Below are 23,554 nucleotides of genomic sequence, written 5' to 3'. Positions count from 1 at the left end.
AAAGGGTCAGGACCATGTGTCCAAAACTCTTACGAGTTTCATATTATTGTTCATAACAATTAGGGAAAAAATGTTCCCCTCGATCCCAAGTGTTATGACGTAGGAAAGGCTACTTTTGATTGCACAGGAAACAAGATTTGAGATTAACATTTTCCTCCTGTTTTGATTGAGCATGTGATTCTGAAACAACTCTCATACTCATTCAAAAAAGCTTCCTGGAGTAAAGAACTGAGAGAGTTACAGAAGAGAAAGGGATGAGAAAATGGAGATATACTCATGGAGGCACAGGGTGTGTGCCACCCTGGGGCACTGCCAGGATCCTTATGCACAGTGAGGCATCACCTAACAGTCAGAAGATCTACACCCTCACCTTTTCATACATTTCATTTTCTCAGTCTAATGTTCAATACTGCAGTGGCTAAAAACTAGCAGGAGTTTTCAGTTTGACCGCTTGCTGTCATTTTTGGAACAAAATAATTCCTTTCCTCTAAGGAATGTGAAATGCTTCTTTTTTTTGCACTGCCTAACTTAAGACTTCCCCAACTTGCTTACCCTTGCTTCCCCATCCTCCACTTCCTCCCACACCCATCTGGCTTTCCTTCCTTTGGAGACTCTATCGCTTTATTTTAGAGACAAAACAAAATTAAACTGCTAAACAGTGGTGAGCGCAAATTTCCATTCCTTCTATTTTCCCTTAATGCTTGTTTCCCAAATACCCACTAATAAAAATGAGGAAGAAAATATTTACCTGACTGACTAATGCTGAGACAGTATTTTATTAGCATGTACTGGTTGCAATAAGTGCTGAGGCTATTTTTCTAACAGAACTGATTTTTAAGCTTCTCTATAATAATTTACCTGAAAATAAATGAATGTGTTCTCACAATGGTTCTGCTTAAAGGCAAAGAAAAAGGCCTCTGAAAGTTCTGCCAACATTACCCATGTGTCTATGTGTAGTCAAGTCTGTCAGTTTGCCCACATCAGATGCCTGCTTCCAAACTTGGATCCTTCTTTTCACAGCATCCAAAGAGATCCTTGGAAAGAGGATCTTTCTGAGATCCTCAAAGAGATACTTGGAATAATCTCTATTCTAGTAAGGCAGCTTAATTAGTTATTCTCCCTTATGCCCTGTTCAGCAAACAGAGACACTTCCTTAGGAACAGATTACACTCTCTTTGCCAACACCAATTTATGTCACTGGATGCTGCTGAGTATTTCCAGTACGTGCAAGGAACTACGCTTCAAACAAATTCCTTAACTGCACAAAGTCAGCATCTGTTGTCCTTCTAACTACTCCATATATTTAAAGCTCATTTTGAAACATGAATTGCCATCCAGGACCCCCCATCCAGAACCCCAATTCCATGGTCAGCCCTCTCCTATGGCACTCTCCCAGTCAGACAGCAATGCACCCTCAGCCCAGGAGCAGGCTTCCCCTCACATCAGAGCTCAGGTACACTCTAAGTCTTGGTCTTTCCTACAAAAGTTAGGCACACACAGTTATTTCCAACTAGACAGCTACCAAAATTTTCTTGTGCAAACAATTGGATGTAAATATAGATTAAAGAGGCCCTTCAGAACTTTAAGAAGGCCTGATCACTGTCTTCTGTTTTTAAACACCAGGACAACCTTACTAATATGTACTACCTGAAGGGCAGAAACAGAAACCAGATAAAATCTTTCCATACTGTGGTGCCAGCATGCCATCTAAATGTCAGAAAACAAAACAACTCCATTCAATATGCTGTGTAAGATCACTCCAGATGTGTTCACCAACATCCCAAAATAATTTAAGCAAAATCCTGATACGGGAAAACTGATCTAAGGACCTCATGGTTCTATAAATTTATATTTTAATGCTATTATGGAAACATTCGATTAGATTAGCTGAACCTGATCTCCCTTCAGTAGAAATGCTTGTGTGCTACACCCACACAAAGCTGCAGTAACCTACCTGATGCACCGAAACTGCAACAGTAACCACACAGCTGATACTTGTACCAGTTTTCTTCCTCTCCACCGAGCACATTCTGCTATTTGACAATGGCAGTTGTTACACTTTTGGTCACCACCAGCACAAGCTCTATAACCACACAGGCTCTGGCTCTCTAGACCTAGCTGTTCTTATCAGAAGAAACCACCTAAGACCATGTAATTATAAATGCCTAATGTAAAGGCCTTCATAAAGTGGTTTCACTGTTCGCTCTTGCATAAGAAAAAGCAGCACAAAGAATGTTAATGAGATGCTGAGTTTGTTCTCTCCTCCAGGCTAATCACTCTCCTTTGCTGTGACAGCCAATTAGAAACAGTTGCTGTAAAGATGTTGCAGGAGACGGCTGCTCCCGGGGGATTCTGGAGAAGCCGTGCAAGGGAATGACTGCGGAAAGATGCCAAACGTGGAAGGCTCCAACCAGCACAGGCAGCAGGGCAGCCAGAACAGGGGCAAGGCCAGAGCAGGGTGGTTCATGACGGGCTCCTGCCTGCACACCTCGGGGAGAAAGGAGGGAGAAGGGGCCGAGCCGGTTCAGCAGCTCTTGGTCAGTAACTGCACACAGACTTATGCCTGGGCAGATGGTCCTTGGGACTTACAGAGCTAAACTCAAACCTGATCCTACTGAGAAGGGGAATTGTTAAGCTCTGAGAGCAAAGTGGGTCACTCCTTACGAAACACAGGCTGTCCGTGCTGCAGTGCCGCGGAGGTCAGGGCAGCCGAGCGCAGGGAAGGCACCAGTGGGCAAGGAAGGGAACCCCTAGGAATGGACTGGACTAAGCCCAGTAATTCCTCCTGTCAAGAGGGTACAAGGCTTTGATAACAAAATGTTGAGAAAGAACCCAGGTTCATGTAAATTGGACAAAATGGTGATTCCAAGAGCTTACTGGAGAACTGCTGTGTGACACCACTAAGGATATCCGTAAGACAGTACATTCAGCCTCTGGGTAAATTAAGCTTATGACTTTCAGAAAATGTATCAAAGCTTGAAACATTTTCCATAAAAATGCAAACATCTGTTGTACAGCTGCAATGCAACATTCTGATTCCAGTCCTTAAAAAGATTTATTTAATAAATTAATAACTTTTAAAAGTACAACAGATATGACAAGAAATACTGGTTTATCTTATATGATACGAAACAGTTAATACACCACATTAAATTTTTGCCCCTAATAGATTTGACTCCAAATGTCTACATACTCTCCTGTAACCAGAATGTGAATAATTTGCAATTCTTCCCCCCACTTCTCTATCAAAACATAATAATACAAAATGTTCTTATCAGCACAGCTGTTGCTACATGTAATGACTACAAGGCAGAAACTCATAAAAAGATAACAATACCTTTTTTGCACTTTCAGGACCTGCTTCATCAAACCGAAATCTGACAATACGGAAGTCTTTGCAATAAATTATTAATTCAGTTGGATTAAATTTCAGCTTTTGGTTGGGACCAAGGACCTTCTGCTTCCTCTTGGTGTCATTCACTGCAAAGAAGAGAAACTTATTTGACTGTGTTCTGTAAGGAAACACAAGACTGGCTCAAACAGATACAGTAATGTTGCTGCCAGAAGGTTTTTATTTATTGGCACATTTTGATTCAGGTAGAAAATCTGTTGATTCCTGTTAGCAAAAGCTTATGTTTCACTAAACTTAGGGTAAACCTCATGTTTTAGAAAAGGGGCAACAAATGTGGGCCAGTGCAAGTCAATATAACAGGTCAACAGCACCTCTTTGCTGCAAAAAATAAAGCACTTCTTCATCATGTTCTTCCTCAGAAACACATTAATCTTTTCCCAGTGATCACAACCAACTTTGGGCATTAAAAACTTATAACCATAATTTAGATTACCTACAGTCAGAAAACCAAGTGTTTAATAGCCCATGCCATAAACAAAATGTGAAAACTTATCACTTTTATGAAATTTTACAATTATAAGATTCTTTCTTAAGAAAAACATTCTTAACAAATAGGTTAGGCTATGGAATCCAACAAATAAAAACCTGGTTCTCCACAAGAAGTATTTGGTTTCTTCAGATTAAGATGTCGATTGCCACTTGCAGACTTTTGGAGATCACCAGTTATTAACTTGCAAAGAATTAGAGAGGATTGAAAACTACAGCATTTCTCTTGTCAGAAATCCCATCTATGTCTCACTGTATAAGCTATTTTTGCAATTTAGTGTATTTCACTGGCAGATATTCAATGTAAAAACATTGCTAACAAAATTTTGTACTGCTATAACATGTCTCTCCTACAACACCTGTTGATCCACTATGGTAGTTACAAATATAAAGTTTATATTATAAAGACCCAATTAAGTCTCCTGCATGGCAGGAGATTTAAGATTTAAGGCTCAAGATTTATTCAGCATTTGAGGCTTTTATCCTAAATAAACCAAATACTTCAAATCAGGGAAGATTAATGACATAAGACCTCAATTGTCAACAGTTCTGCAGAACCTAACAGGCAGGTAACAGTTTTGTACTGAATAAGAATAAAGCCTGTCATTATTCTTAGCTATTTTTGACATACCTGTGACAATCTGCTCAATGCATGTGAGTGGGACATCGTGCTCACCAAGGAGGAGGTTTTTGTAATGGAATTTCTGAAACACATGAAGTCACAGCCATTAATTGCAGCTCTGCAGTTTGCAACCAGATATACAGCACAACCTTAAAGAAACTATGATAAAAATCAGGCATGCCTAGGCTTTTCTGACAGGTACTACCCTTGCCTATTCCCAGGTAATTAGAGGTTAGAGACTGCTCAACTGCACACCCAGCAGTTCAGAAACCCCAGTGGAATATGCAAAATAACCTCTCTACTTGCACTGAATTTACTGAATTAGTATCAAAAATTACTCTTAGAAATCCAATACAATTTGAAGTATAAAATACATGTATATATATGGAATATAAGAAATCTGTAATTATTATTACTTTTTTAAGTATGGAAAGAAAAAAATATTAATTCTACTTTCAGGGACAAATTTTATCAACTACTTTGTGCCAAAAATCAACCTTTTGAAGTAGCTGTGGTCAAATTTCCTAACTACTATTGAATAAGCATCCAGCTACTTTCAGAGCTATACATATCTTTAATTAATGAAACATTTCCTTTAAAAGCCCCAAATGGAAGTACAAACTCTACTGAAAATAACACATAGCTCACTACTTGGATTTCCAGTGTTATATGCTGTGCTGCTCAAAAACTGATCATGGCTTTGAATGTCATGAGCTCTGCTTTGACAAAGCAGAAGAGTTCTCCCCTCCTCTTGTTGCTTCGTCCACAAGGAATTCTCATTTTGTGGTTACTTTGGCCTCCATCAGTAACACCAATAAAACTCCACCACATGGAGATCTGACACTTGTCTAGTCTAAGGGACATTTGCAAACAGCTCCTTCAGGAGGGACACATCTGTGTATAATTCCTGCTTTGTCTTTGTAAAACCACTTCCTGGGGAAGCCTCCATCCAGGGAGGTGAATGGAGCTGGATGTGCTTCTGTACAAACTTCTTGCTCTTGTCCTGATATGAATGGATGGAACAGCAACACACTCAGAACAGGACAGTGGAACCTCATCTGAGGCCTGCTTAGAAGGCATCCATTTATATCAGAGATGAGACAGATTGGCTGTGTGAATAATTCCACTTTCACATTCATGATGTAGCCATGGCAGCAATAACCAACCTGCAGTGGCATTGGGTCATCTGTAATAAAGGAAATCTTGAAGTTGGTGCAAACCAGCTTGCCCCACAGATCATACTGGCTCGTGTCTGTTGCAATGCACTTTCTTACAAAATTTACTTCGTTCACCACAATTTCACCTGAAACAGAAGAAAGGGAGGGGAAAGGAGAAGCCTATATAAATCCTGGAGGTACAAGAATTCCAAGTCTGTAGTACCAAGGAACCCCTAACTCTTTACCAGTTTCAAGTTATCCACCTCTTGTGGGTAAACATGGAGTTTATCTAACACCACTCCAGGGAAAAGAGAAAACTACCATTCCAAATTGGACAATATTGTGCAGTAGTTAAAATAAAACAAAACCCAAAACCAACAAAAACAACCAACTTAAAACCAAAACAATTCTCAAATAACAAAAACCAAAAGAAACTCCACAAGAAACCCAACCCACAGTCAAACCCAACAAAACCACACACCACTTCCCTTAGATCTGGAGATCAAGCTCTGCAATTCTCCACTATTAAAATTTATGTGTTTGAACAACACTGTCTTTTAAACAAGCATACATTCCTGTACTTCAGGTAGTATTTATTTTAAAAACTTAAATTAGCTGGCTATTGTTAAGTACTTCAGAGAATTTTATGAACTTCCTGAACTCAGAATCATCAGGCCACATCGCATTTTCATTTCTAAAAACATTTTCAGGTGGTGTCAAAAAACAGAATACAAACACATTTCCAACTTTTTACTGTGACTGTCTAATTAAAGAGATATTTCTGGATTTCCTTCATAAAACAGAAGATTCAAATGAAGAAAAATACAAATTATGCTAATTAGTCTGGCATAAGCTATAAAATAAAAAAAGCATATAGGCAAATGAGACTGAGGAGCATTTAAAAAGAAAAAAGTGAATCACTACACAAAATGATACTTTTCAGTTCCACAGCCAAGATTTCTGAAAGCTAAACAGTAACTCTTCCTTCAGCAATCGAACTTAGTAATTCCTTTTATTCCTGTACAGGGCTTTCACTTCTGTCACCAGATCAACCACCTCCTGCTGCTGCTGTCTACCATAAATAGTGTGGGAGTACAAGTGTGTTCCAAGAAAAGTGGAATTTCATATTGGCTCTGAGATTCTGCTTAGAAGAAACTAAGCACTAAAGATTGCTGAAGCCCAATTTGCTGTTAATAGGTTTGGCATGTTCAGTCCCAGTTGCCTGAAATGCCATCCCACAGTCATGCTCTGCAAGGAGCAGCAGCTCTTGGGGCAGCTGTACTGGCAGCAGTCAGCTCCTGCACGTCCAGGGAGCAGAACCTCAGCCTGGAGTAAATTCAATTCCCCGTTTAGCTCCTGCTGCAGAGCAGCTCTTGCCTCAGGTGACCACCACAGCAGCCAAGTAACCATACCCTGAAATGACTGCCTTTAGTGTCCCAGACACTTGAGAGAAATGCACCTCTTGCTGCCTCCAGGCCCTCCGGCCCCTCAGCTATTTCAGCCAGCTGTCCTACTGCTCCTACTGGATCTCTGGACCCTGATACAATCAGGGATCTGCCTGGAAGTCACCAAGAGCAGCAGCAGCATCTCTGCTTTTGGCTCAGCTGTTCAGCTATGAAAATGTCTTGGCCTAAGTCTGTAGCCTTGAGCTGCCAGAATTATGATCTGTGTTCTGGGACTGTGTGAAAATGTGAGGAGACAAGTTTCATTGACCTGTGTTATCATATACATGAATATTCTAGGCCAGGCAGGAACTGTGAAAATATCTATAAACAGATCTCCTGGAGCTTTAAAGTCTTCCCTCAAACAGTGCTAAAATGTGCTTAAATAAGCTTTTGAATATGAAAATAAAAAATCAGGTTTTGACAGCTTCAGTACAAATTGTTAAAAGCTCATTCAAGTCCATATCAGCTGAAAACAATGTCTAATAATGGGGTACATGAGAATGACAAGCCCGAATTCTGTTAAACATTGTAATGAAAATGTTTCAATACATGTCTGGCCTGAAACTTCTTAATGCCCAACATTTCTTCAAATAATGTATTTACTTAAATAACTGCAAAAGCCCAGACCATTTATTGAAGCAATTTCTCCTCAGTGTTGGTAATTAAGTCTTCAACTATTCAACATGAAGTTCTAAGTCACCTCCTGTGTGTGAAGAAAAACAACCCCCACATAAACTGAGTTATAAGTAATTTTTATTCCTCTTTCTCTACATATTGACAGTGTATCACTGCATTTCTAATTAAAAAATATGGAGAGCTAAATATACCATGAAATGAAATGCAACTTCATAGCTTTTTTTGGTAACATTCACTTATCTGTTACTAAGTATATTTTTTACTATCACATAGGAGACACTTCTAAAAGCAAATTACTATTATCAAACTATTTCAGTACTTCATTATTTTGACGTAACCAAACAGAAAAGAAATGAAAAATATTCACATATCTTCAATTTGAATTTACCACAGTTTATAACATGCCTGCTACATCATTCTCTTTCCAAAGCCAGTCCTTTTTACTTCCCTCCTTCATTCCTCATAATTGTGTGGCTACACTGCCACATGTTAATTCTAATCCTATTTTAGTGCAACTGCATTTAGTTTCATTTCATCCAACACAAACACATTCTGGATTTTCTGGCCTAGCTTATCTTCTGCTCTCAGGTTTGTAGCCCTAACCCAGAACTGTCCATTTTGAACCTAAGGATTAAGGTATGGCAGGACAGAGACTGTGTGCATACCAACTTCAGCCGAAGAATGAGAAAGTTTGCAAATTTAATAGAGGAGGTTTCCAAACACCTCTAGATGTTTTTGGTTTTTTTTTTTTTTTTTCCAAGATGCAGGTTGGAATTTTATGGGATCCATCTTTTGTCCCTCGTTTGGACATCTATAACGAGCAATATATATATGTGTGTACATATACATATATATATAGAGAGAGAGAGAGAGAGTGAACTTTTCAAAATGAAAATGCAGGGAAGTAGATAAACAACACGAGTAGTAAGGGCAGGACTTGCACAACAAACCCTTCTTGTGTTTGTAGTTGAGTAGGTGATTTCTCCTACCCAAGACAACAACAGAGCTATTCAGAGATATTACACTGCACATTTCTACAATGGAGCTGCTGCTTTTTTCCAGTAAACAGTCACAAGCTGTTCCAGACACGGAACAGCAGTCAACACTTCCATCTGACTCCAAGAGTCAAAGAATGATCTCAGGAGACGAGAGCAGTTTGTTTAAACTTTGACAGGAAACCAGAAGAGAAATTACAGGTTGCCACCCTTACAGAGAAAGCCTAATCATGTTTAATAAAAATATTTCTACATTGAACACGCAAATCACAAAAATAACAGGAGATATTGAAGGATCTATCTAGATAATACACTCTCCACCTAACACACAGCCTCAAAAACTGTTAAACTTCTGAAAAATTCTGCTAAATCTCCCAAAAGCACATGCAATCTGACTGGTTCAAGTTTTGGATGCTAAGAGAATTCATGGTATGTGTCTAATCCAGGATAATGCATTACCCACTACAAGCAAACTAAAGAGCAGCAGCAGAGCCTGGGAGCACGTGGGAGCTGGGAGAGAGGCAGGAGAAGCCTGCTGAGCCCAGGATGAGCAGGAGGAGCACTGGATGGCACAGCTGTGCTCTGCCCAGCTGCAGCCACACCACTCTGCACCAGCCTTGGGGCAAGCTGGCTCCTCACAACTACAAACACAATCACTAACCTCCCACAATAAAGGATGTTCTACACCATTTTCACTACTATGTTTTTGTAACTTTTGGTGCCCTGCCTCACAGGATCAAGTTTAATTTTTTTTTTTTATCTAATAGAGGTAGCAATTTGTAACTTTTCAGGAAAGAAGGCTGATTTGAGTAGCAACAACCTCATTAATGCAGGAGGTGATACAGACTGACCAGTTTTCAACAACTCTAAAAATACTGACTGAACACAACAGTGCTACACAATTAAAGGAACCCAGCAGTATTTTATATACACAGAGATCAATACATTTATGTATTGAGAGATGGGGCATGGCACACACACATACACATCTTAAAATGCTATCAGGCAGTATTTTTATCACATGAAAAATCTGATAATGGCTAGAGGCAATGAGTAGCTGAAATCATACTCCATAAATTAATAATGCAAACAAGCTCAGTAAGTTTGCAGGTACCCTACATGCTGCTAAGGGAACTTTTCCAATGCTGTACCAGAAGCACAAGAACAGATTTATCAGAATAAACTTTCTTTAATGAGCATTGAAGCTCTATGGATATGTTCAATGTCTAACAGACATAAACATAACAGAGGTTATTAAGTACTTCAAGCAGTCATGTAATTTCTACCTAAATCCTAAACAACTAGCACCTGGAAACTGAACTCCTGTTTCCCATTTACAATGCTGGTAATGATTATACCCAAGTAAGAGAACAGAAAACCAGCTTGTTAATGTGAAACAAAGTCTCACAAGTTCACAATAGAGAAGCTCAAGTTAATTCAAGTAGCTATTTAACTGTTAAGAATGCACAATAATGAGTTCACTTGTAAAATATTTGGCAAATAATTAACTTTAAGAATTTCCCAAGTAAGAATTTCCAATAAAAACTTCATTAATAAGTAACTGAAATCTACAACATTTTTGTCCCTTTATCTGCTCTCTTGTGGAGAGAATACCAAACTTGTATGAGTTTATTAGTATGCATCAAGCATTTAGATGTAAATGTGTCTAATCCACTTCTAAATGAATCTTCTGTTCAGTGTGCTAAGGCACTTCCAAACTTAAGAAAAAATAAAGTATTTGTAAGCTCATGAAATAATTGTCTTTCACCTATTTTCTGATTTTCATGAGCTTCTACAAGGTTGTTCCAAAAGGACAGCTCAATTCTGTGATTACTGTGGAATGGAAAACAATTTGCATTAATTTTTAACAGGAGAACCTGAGATTCCAAAGAACAACTCTGACCACTGTTTGGAGAGTGGTGTGTTATAAATGCACAGTACCAAAAGAGCTTGCTTTGCCGGTTTTATTAGAAATTTGTTATTAAAATATCATATATTAATATTTTAGTTTCTCTAGTGTGCTAAGAAAAAAAGAGCTTAGATAATTTTTTTAATGCTCAGTAAGGGAAAAAGTAGCAAAAAATAAAGGCTTCCTGGTAAGTCTTCAATGATCATCTCTGTGTTTCCCATGCACAATAACAAGATTAAAATCAGTATTTGCCCAGTAATGACTAATCTTTATGAACATTGCAAAAAACAAAACCAAAGCCAAACAAACCCACAGCTGGGACCTGAGCAGATAATTGCTTTTCTGAACTAGGATGGGATGCTCACAAAAGCTTTCCCCACATCTCAGAACCGCAGTGAAGGACACAAAAATGTAGAGTAGGCAACAAACCAGGAGTTCAGATGGCAAGAAGGGAACATCATCTGGAGCAAAGCTCTCGCTATCAAACAGATCGAAACCAAAGTATTGCAGCAAACTAAAAATCTGCTTACAGAGTTGCTCTAATCCAGGAACTTGTATTACCACTCAAATAGAAACAGTTCCATATTCCACCTTCACTTCCACCTCAAGCCTTGTGCTGGCACTGCCATTTATGGCAGACTTTGCTCGTCTCATCAGAGAACTGATCCAGTTAAAAATGGATCTTTTCTTCCTTTTTTTGTCAGTTCAAATTTCACCTGAATTAGCCCTGATCTGGCTTGTTCTTCGGTTGCACAAAAAGGTGTCAGATGAAGTAGTTAATAAGAACACACCTGTGTGTGAGAAAAATAAAATAATAAACAGCTGCTGTGGGCATCTATATGGATAGTTGGGCCAAATTAAAATAAACTCTTGTCACCAGACCCCTCCAGCAAGAGTTTTAACGATGATTTGGTCAGAGTTCTGTAATGTGAACAATAGACAGGCCAGTGACCAGGGAGTGTGTTTAGTGTTTGCATATTTTTAACTCTGGCTACATAAACTACAGATTCCCAAACCCTGACTTTGCCAAAACAATATAATCAGGAACAATTTGAGAAGACTGAGGTTTTCAGCTTGTTATTTCATAACTATGTTACCAATACAAGCTATAGACGCTGAACTGCTAATGTACTACTGAGTCTTTGTTAAATTATACAGGTTTGGCTTAACAAATAAATTAATACAGAAGTATTTGTTTAGAAATTAGTTTGGAACCAGTTCACTGAAGACTTGCTTCATTGGAAGAAAATATAATTGCCAAGAGACAAAACCCCTAGTAGCTTGGACAGATGACAATTCAGAATCTACTGGATTTAAATGGCTTGTAGCACTAAAGTGTGGGCAGAGTGGGCAGAAACCAATTATTTCATAACTTCTTTGCAAAATGCACATGTAAAAACATTAAAATACTTAATTTTAAAAGAGAGTCATCTTTCTAGCTTCAAGGAAATATTCTCATATTGGCCTATGGCTAATCTGTTGCATATAGGAAATTATTTTTGCAGATGTTTACAAATACTAAAATATATTACTAGTCAGAAGCTTTAAGAAATGCCTTTTATAATAAAAGGCAGGACAAAATTCCTCCATCCAGCAAAGTCTACTTCTAAGATTGTATCTGGTACTTAGATTCTGCATTCAGACCGCCTTGGTTGTACTTATGTCCTTAAAAAAATCAAACCCAAACACAGAACAAGCAATTAACTGAACCCAAACCACGTCTGAAAATTTATTTTGAGCCAAACAAACAAAAAAGCTGTAACAGAAAAGAGTACTTAGTATATACTTACTGTAAGTGACATCTCATTCTAAATCTAAGTCAAATGTTTGCTTCATTTTAAACTTCTTGCAGTATGAAAAACTAGTTTGCAGAAACCTGTTGTTTCAGGCTTCAAATCCAGAATTCAAAACTCTCATAACTTACATAAAACTTCTGGCAATCTTTGTACAGACAACAAAAAAACCTGAAACATCTACTTTTAAAAAGCTTCAGGGAATTGCATTATTTTCCAAATTGCCATTCTGATCTTCTAATCTGGCCATTCTTAAATGCTGAAAATAATTTCATGCTCTTGTATGACACTGATTTGTGAAAACAAGTTGCAGCTACAAAACCTTTTTGCTTTCTTTTTTATATCACCTCTTAATTTTAAAAACAAACAAATGAATTTTCACAGTAACCCTCAGTTTCAAATAAAAAACTTGATGCAGGGAAAAAGCCTGACCCTGCAATATGAAGAGCCTTACTCAGCTGCACAGGGAGGGCGCCTGGGCGAGCTCTCCAGAGCACTGGGGATGAGAATCAGGAGCTGCCTTCGGGCAAGTTCTGCTCAGGGGCGATCAGCACGGACAGGCTCTCGCTGCTCACCAGCAGCACTCACACACCCTCGGCAGATCCGGTAATGCCTTCCTGAATATCAGCACCTCATTCCAGAAACAGCCACAGGAAAAGGCACCGACAGCACAGCACTCGTACCAAGTAAACAACCCCAGTTTTCCCTCGGAGGCACTAAGGCAAACTGATTGCTAAGAGCCAAGCGGGGCAGACCCGACAGATCGCGGGGGTAACTCATTAAGCCCGTTAACCTCATTAACCTCATTAACCCGGGCCCCGGCTCGCAGAACCCCCGTCCCGGCCGGGCACACCGCGGGGCAGAGGAAACGCCGGGGAACAGGCGCAGGGTCGGCAGAACCTACCTGGGGCAGCACCGCGCCAGGGTGCCTCAGTGAGCAGCGAGTTTCCCTCTCACATCACATGATGTGCTGCAGCTGCTCTGGAACACATGACTCAATGTAACAAGGAATTGCAGAAAGCAGGAAAAAAACCAAAAAAGCTGGGAGCTAACTTGCGAGAGAAACAGACTCTTCTAAAAGATTAAATCTTTCCATGATACAGTCTTAAAAACCTCACAAAATTAAATTTCTACAGTCACTTGCCTTTCTAAAGGCATATATATATAAAAAAGCCAACAGATATCAAAAAAACAAGTGGTAAAGTCAATCAGCATTATTAAATAAAAGCCGAATATATTCAATGGCAAAAATCTTGAACAGGATACATAATTCCATCTCAGCCTAAAACAGGAACTCGTTCAGAATTAATCAAAAAGATGATTACAGATATGAGAAACTTCATTTTAAGGACCTACTGAGACAATTAGGCCAAAAGGAGGCAAAACAAAGTGGACATAGAACACATGTCTAAAAATCACAACTTGCATGAAATGGAGGAATATGGCCTGATGTTTGCTGTGCCCTACAAGAACTAGGATTTATCCAAAGGATGGTGGTAATTTCAGAAAAATAAATCTATTAAAAGGAGTTCTAACAGCATATGATTAAAGTATGGAACTTGTTACCCTGTGAAGCTGTGGGTGATAAACGTTTACACAGCTATAGAAAGCAACAGCATAAACCCAAGTAAGACAAATCCAGCGAGAGGAACTGGACACGGTAGCACTGTTTCTGTGATATCCTGTGACTCCTCACTCGGGTGTCCCACGAGGCTCCTGCAAGAGGATATTCCCCACGCTGCAGAGGGAGCAGCTGGAGCTGCTTGCCCTGCTCCCCTGTCCCTCGGTGCCACCGGCAGCCAGAGGAGACAGCTGTCCCTGCCCAGCTGTGCTTGTGCCCTGCTGGTCACCCACCCCACACCGGTGACAGCCCTCAGGGTCACTTCTGTCATCTGACCACGAAACCGGGCAGACACAACAGCCTGTGCACAGCTGCTTTCAGCAGCACCTCACCACCACTGCACCTTGAACTTGCTTTAGCATGAACAAGCCTTTAAGAGAAAAACTATTATTGTAATTCAGTTTAGTCTATAATTTAATAACCATTTCCAGCCTTTCTATAAAAAACAGGTAACAACTACAATCTTAATCTACTAGTAAATTAGCACACTGGGTGACAATCAGATGCTCCACTGGTTACATAATCTGCTGCAGAACGCCCTGTGTGAGCAACAGGGAGGATCTCGTTGCCTGGTGTTGCCCAAACCACAGTGTGGCACTGGTTCCAGTAGAGACACCAGACTGGCCCACTGTCCCTCCCTGTGCTGCACCTCTGCTCGCTGCTCTGCCATTCACACACAGAGACTCGCTGCATTCACTGCCCACTTGTGCTGGACAGGTTTTTTCAATGATCAGGTTGATGACTTGGAAACGCTACAGACACAGTTGTGGAAAACAGGCTACAGCTGATCCCCAGAACAAAACACACCTTCAGGTTTAACAACGTGAATTCGCACTCCCCGAAGGTAAACAGACCAATTTCCGACCAGCCAGGCAAGGCACTTTGACTGCTGGACTACCTGCTATTTCTGTAATTTTCCTCTTTGACATGCTTATAAAACTAGCAATGTACACAAACAAAGGGGAAGAAAGGGAAACTGTTACAGAGGCCAACTCTTAACTAATTCTGCAGAAACTGTCACTCACAGAGCTAACACTAGAAAAACAGAACAGCAGAAAGAAAAAGAAAACGTTTTTATAACTCCACCTCAAACCTGTATCATCTGTTTTGCAATGAAATTATACCAAATTCTATAAAACTACTTGCTTTTCCCTATTGCAGTATCAGAGTTGTCCCTTACAACCAAGGTTTTCACTTGTTTTAAATGATATTTGTTCCTTTTCCCAATAAACAGCCTCCTCAGGGCATACAGTTCCATGAGAATACACGCTTTTGCTCCAAATTCTGATGAGATGTGGGCTCTGGACTACAGAGGAAACTTTCAAAACAAACTCTATAGGCTCAAAGTTGATTGCAATGAATTTTCTTTTTTCAAGTAAAAACCACTTCATTTTCTAACCAGATGTATTATTTCCTAGCCTGTAACTCCTTGTCCTAACCTTCACTGCACAGAAATACAAGTTAGACAGCAGGGTATTTAGCTCCTTTGGAATTAGTAAGCAAGCCACTCCCTCAGAGTCACCAAGTTTTAGGAATCAAAAGTTTAATACAACCATTTGCAGGTTTTAAAGATTACTAAAGCCAGTACCCACATGTGCTAATGTAACTTAATTCCAAAAGAACTCCTTAAAAACTCCACTCCTTAAAAAGCGTAACAAACATTCAGCCACTCAGGTTTATCTCTGTTCCTGAGAGCAAAAGCAATTTCACACAATTGTTAAGGATAGGGTATTAGGAATGCCATAGTGAAACTGTATGTACAAGGAAGTGCAAGTCAGCCTTAATATAATTAAATGAGTTGGAATTTGGCCAGTAACTCGGGCTATGACAAATCCACAAGCCAGTCTATCCAACAGTACAAAGTGTACTTGTTTATGCACTTTTCCACAGCACAGCTGATGACAGAAACAAAAAAAATGTCTTCAGGCTGGTGCTTAACTTCAAACAGGAAGAATTGCATTTAGGTAATTTTAAATAAGTCACTTCTAACACCCTCCCAACTCTCATACAGAGTCATGAACAGATTTTGTCAGAGCTACTCTGTGGCTATACAGAGCAGTGAATCTTATTTTTAAATAATTCAAAATAATACCTTAGAATGATATGGAAGTGGAAATTAAAATCTGTGGTACCTCATACTGTGGCTTCTACATAACTTGAGGCAACTTACTACAAATGTCCCAAAAGTCATCAAATGCTGACTTCAAAGAGCGTGCAAACAAGGAAAATAATGCAAAGAGGGAATAAATACAAGCCAGTTGAGAAAAACAAACCCAGTCACACCATTTTAAGAGTACTTTGGAGTTCCACAAATAGAGCATGAACCACACTGCAAGAAGTGGCAGCACAGAAATTACTTTTTGTGACTGCTCCTGGCCAGGTCCCACAGCACAGGCAAGCTGTGCTGCATTTGGAGCACAGCACTCTCGCACTGCCCTGCAGTTGCTGAGGAATGTCTCAGAGAAGAACATGCAGTCACTTCCTTGTGAGTCAAAGGCCTTGGATGAAAATCAACTGCAACACAATCACTGAGATGCCAAGTGGTAAGCAGAGGTTTTGCAAGCATGAAAATATAACTATTTCAAATATCAAGCAATCTCAGCAATGTATTTTAGGGCATTTATGCCTCAAGCAAACTCTGCATTCTTTTGTTTCATGAAGAATGTCAGGCAGTTGTTATTTACTCTTTCAGTTGAACCTCTGCCACAGTAGTTCAGCCTCCTAGGTACCACACTGGCCCATATCACATATCAATTAGTACTGCTTAATTAGCAACAGGCCCATGTAAAGCAGTGACAGAAATAATTTTTTAGAGTTGTTTATACTTACATCAGTGTGTGCATAAATTCGTATTTTTAAACATACATTTTGAATGATGAGAAAAAAATTGTAGTATGACATTGTTTTACGCTCAAAATTATCCTTAGGAACTGCAAGCCAAATTTATTACTGTGATGTACAGTTTGCAGTGAAAGTAATCTTGGGAACAGTAGATTGTTCCTTCCATGCCTGAAAAAAGGCTTTTAGAAATCCTCATTGCTCAAACTGTCATCTACCAGAGATTATTTATTATTTAAAATATGGATGTCATTAATACCCTACATTTTTATAAATATGTTATGATGAACAGTAATAAAAGCATCTCTTTATTTCATCCACACTCCAAAAATATTATTCTGTCGGTCTGAAGACACAAATTCCAAACTTACCTAACAGCACCATATTCAATAAGAGTACATGAATAAAGATGGCATTACAAGTTTTCCAATACAGAAGTCAATCATACCCACATACTGGAAATTCTGTGACTATTTTCTTTTATTTTAAATGAAGACTCTGACACAGGCTTTGCTACTGGGTTATGCACACAGGTAAAATCTGTCTGATAAAAGTGTAATTACCAGTACTCTTCTGAAAGTTATCAAGAATGCAAAAACACTCAACAGTGGTTTAATTTCCAATACTCATAATAAAACCAAGACATTATTCTATATGTAGTACAGCATCACACAGGCAAAACTGCCTATGTACTTATTTAGTGTTTCAGGTGTGTTAGAATAAGTTTCTACAGAAACAAGTATCATTACCTTTTTCTCCTCAAAAGCAATATTCCCTCAATGAACAATGCTAAGATTAAAATATACCAAAATCAACACCAACAGAGGTATTTGTCAAATTCCTTATTCATGCCTACCTGGTAAAAGTACTGGTTCCAGTTTTTTAATCCTTGGTTCTGATGCTATATTTTCATCAGCCTGAAATAAAAAAAAAAAAAGAGATAATTAACTGAAGGCTCAGAACTTTACAGTCAGACACAAGCTTGACCTGCTTGTACACAAGAGAAAGTTGTTTTAAGCGAAAAGGTTCACCTTAAGGAGCTGGAATCCAGTCATAGAAAGAGTTTTTAACAGTTTTGAGGGCATTTACATTTGTACCAAAAGAATAAAAAATATTTAAAATATTCATGTTTAACAAATTGAGTAACCCAAACTATAACAAGTCTCAGGATGAACAAAAAACAATTTGGCTTGATACTCCATAATGGCCCAAGATTTGCAACAAGTTTTACAGATATAGACACTCAAGTTCAAAGTAACTCTACTAACTTCTAACATGCACAGCTTTCCAACATAGGAAAGATTTCAAAGAAACCTAAGGCCTAGAACATGCATATGCCTACTTGCACTTCAGTTTCAAACGTTAAAAATTAAAATCTCCTATAAAAAGACTGGAACCTTTAGTGAAATAACCCACATTTCCTACAATGATAGCAATATAACCATTTCCCAGGACAAGGAATATCCAGAACTGTGTTACATCGACATCTCACTTCTACTAAGAAATTGGGAAAAAACCAAAAATGAGTCAACATGTCAAACATGTTGCTAGAAGAGGTCCTGTCTTGTCTAAAGTAAACAAACACCACTTTGTGTCAAGTGCACATCCAGATGAGACAAAAAGTCCTGGTGGTTCTCGACATACTCAGTACTATATGCGCTATACATAATTGATAGATATACTTTGTTTCTTATTTATGCCATCAGACACGTTCTAAACATGAAGTGGTGGCTACAAGTGAGAGTTTAACTATCTGCACAGCTGCCCGCTGCTTTCTCCTCATCCCGCCCAGCGCTGCGAGCAAAGCGAGCCCAAACACCTGAAGCACAACTCACAACTTTCCAAAATAATCTGCCACGGGCCGATTTTAATGAACACGAGACTTTATTTTGATACAAGTCCGGCTTCCGGACAGACCGCCGTGCGGGCTCTGTCCGTGTGCGGCGCGGGGACCCGGAGGCCGAGGGGCTGCACCCCGAACCGGCTGCGCAGCTTTTGTTTCCCGGTGCCACGGAGGGCTCGGGGACCCGGCAGCCCCTCTGCAGGTGCTGTTCACCACCCCCGGGCCAGCGGGCACAGCCCCCGGCGGCACCTCGGCCAGGGATAGGGACGGCCCGGGGCAGGCAGGGCAGGGCAGGGAGGGCAGGTCGGTAATGGCAGCAAAAGGCGGTTACCTGAGGCAGAAGGTACGACTTGAAGGTGGGTTTGGGCTGCTTGAGGGAGAACATTGTGGCCGCCGACGGGCGGGCGGGCCGGGCCGGGCCGCGGAGGTGGTGCCGACGCCCGCCGGCTCAGGCCCGGCGCCCGCGGCCGCTCGGGCTGCGCTCCCCGTCACACCGCGGGGGCGGCCCCGGCGCACCCTCCTTCCCCAAGGGAGGAGCCAGCGGCCTGGGCAGGCCCGGGCTGGAGCCGCTGCCGCCCCGCATGGAGCCCCCGCGGCTCCCTCCGCCTCCCCGAGCCGGCCCAGCGGCTCCTCGGGCGGGCGGCGGCCCCGGCGGGCCGGGCTGGGCCGTGAGGGGCGGGCGCGGCTGTGGCCGCGTACGGCGGCGCGGAGGGAACAAGCGGCCCGGCGGGGAGGGCCGGTCCGCGGCACCGCGCAGCCCCGGCACGGCCGCACTGCGGGGCCGGGTCACCGCCCCGCCGGCCCCGGCCTGCCCGGGAACACGGGGCCTGCGGCGGGCGGGGCCGCCTATCGGAGCACAGGATTGCCGCGGTTCTGCCTCAGAGCTCCGTGGGAACTGAACCCCCCGCTCCGGGGCCTGCAGGAGTTACCGCTACCCAGGGCTGGCTCGTAAGGCAGCGGTGAAATCCAGCTCCGGCATGGAGGAGAGAGGGGCTGGTCAGACACTGGCACAGGCTGCCCACGGAGGCCGTGGCTGCTCCGTCGCTGGCAGCGTTCACAGCCAGGTTCTGTCACGCCTTGAGCACCTGTTCCAGTCCAAGGTGCCCCTGGCCGTGGCACGGTTTTGATCGATGCTCCATCCTAAGTCCATAACGTTCTGTGAATCACTTACTGCTATGGAGTTCTTCCCCTGGCACCCTTTACAGAAGGTGTATGTATTACAGCTGTGGTGTGTATGAACCCTCTCAGGCACACGATGTGACTCTTGGCGATGGTTCTGTGCAGGGCCAGGAGCTGGACTCCACGATCCTTGTGGGTCCCTTCCAACTCAGCATATTCTGTGTGATTCTTTGAGGGCTGGATGATGCCCGAGGCAGCTGCTCAGTCACCCTCCCACTCTGCAGCCCTGCTGACTGGGAGCTGGATGTTGATCCAATATCATTGTAACTCCCTTTAAGCTTTCCAGGCACTCATGTGTTGTTCACCTGAACTTCTCCAGAACATGGAAATAACACAGGCACCTAAACTGCCAAAATCCATCACTGCTATCTCTTTTAAGTAGGAAACTGAGTAGCTGCTCATGTTTGCTTAGTGGCCTGTGGCACCCATAAAGGTCCGTACTTTATTATGACTGTTCTAAACTTGGCCTCCACAGTGAAAATACCTCCTACACAAAGCAACAGTTTGGGTGGAAATGTGGTTTAATGTAGAACCCCAGATCAGGAATACACAGTCTGTCAGCTGTGAGATCTAGGGAAGGGGGAGAGTCTGGGTTCTCCTGCTGATGATCCAGTCACAAGGGAACTGGGTTAAGCCAGCAGGTCTCTCCAGATCTTGGAGCCAGATCTGAAGCGTTCAGTAGGGTAAGAAGGGCTGGCCCCTGGCTGCTGCTGCCCCACAGTCATGGTTCCAGCTGTGTGTCAAGCAGAGTTCACAGCAAGGACCATGCTTTAGGGGTGGGGGTTGAAGGCCAGGACCTGACAATCAAACTGCTGGTGGTTTGCAGCCTCACCATATTAAAAAGCATAATTTTGGTCAGCATACTGTCATGAAAATGGAATAGCTCATGTACAATGTAACATTTGTAAAGGCCTGCTACAGCATAGTGGTGAGGCCTCCAGAAAAACATTTTAGACACAAAATGACACATACAATACTCAACATCAGCTGCAAAGTCAAGATCTTCCCTCATTAATAGAAAGTATATCATATTGCATTATAAAACCTGGGATTTTTTGTGAAGTCTGAGGGTGTGTGGTCAGTGAAAGAATGTAATTTAGGGCACAATCTGGATCCCACAATTCAGAGGAGATGCCCTACTGCTTGCAGCAGAAAGGTTTGACTGAACAGTGGGGAGGGAATTCACTGGCACCTGCCTAGACTGAGGAAAGCTCCGTGCATACATTTAATGCTGTTCAACAGCCCAGGAGGGAGCACCCTGCTCTTACACTTGTGGATAGAAAAGAGAAGATAAAACCAATCCCAGTGTACTTCTCAAAACAAGTGCAGCTCCTTGCACAAGGGTCCCATCTTATTGCTAATGGCAGACAATGCCCTTCACTTTATCCTCTATTTTTATTTTGTGATGGAAACATCCTTGTGTAAGTGGGATTATTCAGCCTGGCATGACCTCATGCCCCAGTCCATTTTAGAGAGTACACTGTGCTGCAGATGCTGCTGATGGTGTAGAGCTGAGTGCTGTGAGAGCAAACTACAGCTCTTCTCATCCGCTTTCATAACCTAAATCCTTTGGATGTTTGATAAGTGAGAAATACTGCGGCACTAGCCCTTATCTTTATCCTTCTTTAAAGTTTTTGTTCATATTCAGAACACTGGTGAAAGGGAATTTAACTCAAAAAGAGGGGAAGAGAAAGTGAGGGGGTGAGGAAGGCAGAAATTACCCAGACTTGTTATTGCACCTGATAAATTTGCCAGTGATATTAAAAATTACTATTATTTACACCATGTCAGAATTCTAAGAGTATTTCTGCATCAGCACAGAGACTTTTTAGGGGTAGCTGCAAAAGTAATCTTACTCATGAGAGGATGATCACAGGATAGCAAAAAATTCCATTAAGGACTGCACTGACACATTGAAATTGCAGTGCTGTTCTGAAAAAAACAAAATCAAAACTAAGCTCTCACAAGATTTATGAGGTTTGCTACTGGAACTGGTTGCAAGTTTCCACTGAAAGAGTTCTGTGCCAGTAGGAGAAGAAGGCTGATTTGGCCGAATTGAGTACTTTGGAGAAGCAAGTTAATTGCCACAACTTGCAGTGAGATGCAGACAGGCAGAGCAGGACAGGCAAGTAGGGCAGGATAGGCAGGCAGGGCAGGGCAGACAAGGCAAAAGTGCAGGCAGGGCAATCCTCTGGCTCCTTTTTGGCAATGAACTCAGCTGCCTGCCCATCTCTGGCCATCCCAGCTCTGCCTCACTCACTCACTTTTTTCAAACAGCTCTGCTAAGCCAGAGATTTTTGAGAACGCCATTGTCTATGAGAGCAATCTTGAAATAACAGTGGGAAGACAGCTGTGCAACAAAGCCAGCTAAACTGAAAAGATTGCAGATGTCTGTTGTTATTCTCATTATTTAAAAAATAAATTTTTTTACTCAGCACAGTTATTTTCCTTGCCTCTACCTTGTTATTCAGTGGTATCTCCTGTGTGCTAGCCTGGCCGGGACCCTTTCTCTTGGCCACTCTCTGAGAAGCAGCCTGGCCTGTTCTCCCAGTGGTGTCACCCCCAACACTGTGTGCCTGTCTCCCAGGGCTCTTTTTACACACAGTGCCTCTGTTTGTGACAGTGCAGATAATTATCTGTCAGCAATGGCTGGGGTGCAGAACCTGCTGTGTTCAGTGCACACTCATATTAGGCACCTTCCTCAAAGTTCTGCTCCAACCTCCCAAGGCAGCTCTGTGGCTGGGGAAGTGCTCTGGCTTATGCAATGCATGAGGCATGGGGTTAAATCACAACAGATTTTCACAATGGTCCCTTTTGATCTCAGCAGATTAGAGAATGGCTTTCATTAAGCATATTCAAGAACAGGTTAGACCACCATCTGCCACTGATGCTATTGACATAGCTGAACTTGCCTAGTGCAGATGATCTCTTCCAGGCCTGTATTTCTATGGCAACTTCCATGTTTTCATAGCTCTCTGAAGACTGGTTCAATTATTGGTTTGAACTCCAAGACAAAAAGACACAAGTGTTGTCTGATTTCACAGCAGAGCTATGTGCCCAGAGCTACAGCAAGTGTGCAGCAAGCCTGCAAAGTCAGGGATTCACTGATGGAAGTCAGTTCTATTTCTCCCTGAAAGTGCTGCAGTTTATTACTTTACCTGGACACCTCTCTGTTTCTGCACTCAATGGTTTGTGCACCCAAGTTGCCTCAGCCTGCACTCAGAAGTGTGGGACTCTGGGGACTTGTGAGGGAGCCACCCCTACAGATCTGTATTACCTCTTACAGAATAAAAACATAATGCCTTAAATTTATTAAGCAGTTGGTAAAAAACCCAGTCATCCCTGAATGTCCTTGATGAAGACCTAGGAGAAGAACATTTAAAATGTGTTTACATACATAAACCAGCAAATTTGACAGTCTTGGCCAAATATATACAAAAGACATAAAAACCATGCAAGAAGTTTCTTGAGGTATCTCAGGAAAGAAGCCTCCTTTGCAAGGCAGATCTGTGAAGGGGAGGGTGTCTTCTTTGTGTGGAGGTTTAATGATATGGAGCTTTGCTATGCCAGGTAAGGGCACCTTCCTTGTTAACCATTGTGTAGGTTTTACTTGCCTGG

General features: G+C 41.6%; 1 protein-coding gene across 4 annotated transcripts in view; it reads right to left on the bottom strand.

Moving 5' to 3' along the window:
• The window catches only part of MTMR10 (myotubularin related protein 10), a 35,560-nt gene extending 16,194 nt beyond the window's left edge, over positions 1–19,366 (bottom strand). Inside the window, exons 1-5 of one of the 4 annotated variants that reach the window (XM_064721902.1) lie at positions 19,089–19,366; positions 17,771–17,831; positions 5,687–5,823; positions 4,530–4,602; positions 3,338–3,480 (exon numbers count right to left, since the gene is read on the bottom strand). In XM_064721902.1, coding sequence (XP_064577972.1) covers positions 3,338–3,480; positions 4,530–4,602; positions 5,687–5,823; positions 17,771–17,831; positions 19,089–19,142 — 468 coding nt within the window. In that variant the 5' untranslated portion in view covers positions 19,143–19,366. Of the gene's footprint in view, positions 1–3,337; positions 3,481–4,529; positions 4,603–5,686; positions 5,824–12,887; positions 13,188–13,359; positions 13,436–17,770; positions 17,832–19,088 lie in introns of those variants that run through there. The other 3 variants (XM_064721903.1, XM_064721905.1, XM_064721906.1) reach the window with 3 other exon arrangements.
• Positions 19,367–23,554: the final 4,188 nt, after the last annotated feature.

This window comes from Zonotrichia leucophrys, chromosome 10 (genome assembly GCF_028769735.1).
Source record: "Zonotrichia leucophrys gambelii isolate GWCS_2022_RI chromosome 10, RI_Zleu_2.0, whole genome shotgun sequence".
Lineage (NCBI taxonomy): Eukaryota > Metazoa > Chordata > Aves > Passeriformes > Passerellidae > Zonotrichia > Zonotrichia leucophrys.
Note: the sequence above shows the minus strand (reverse complement) of the source record. Positions and strands in the feature narration are given on the sequence as shown.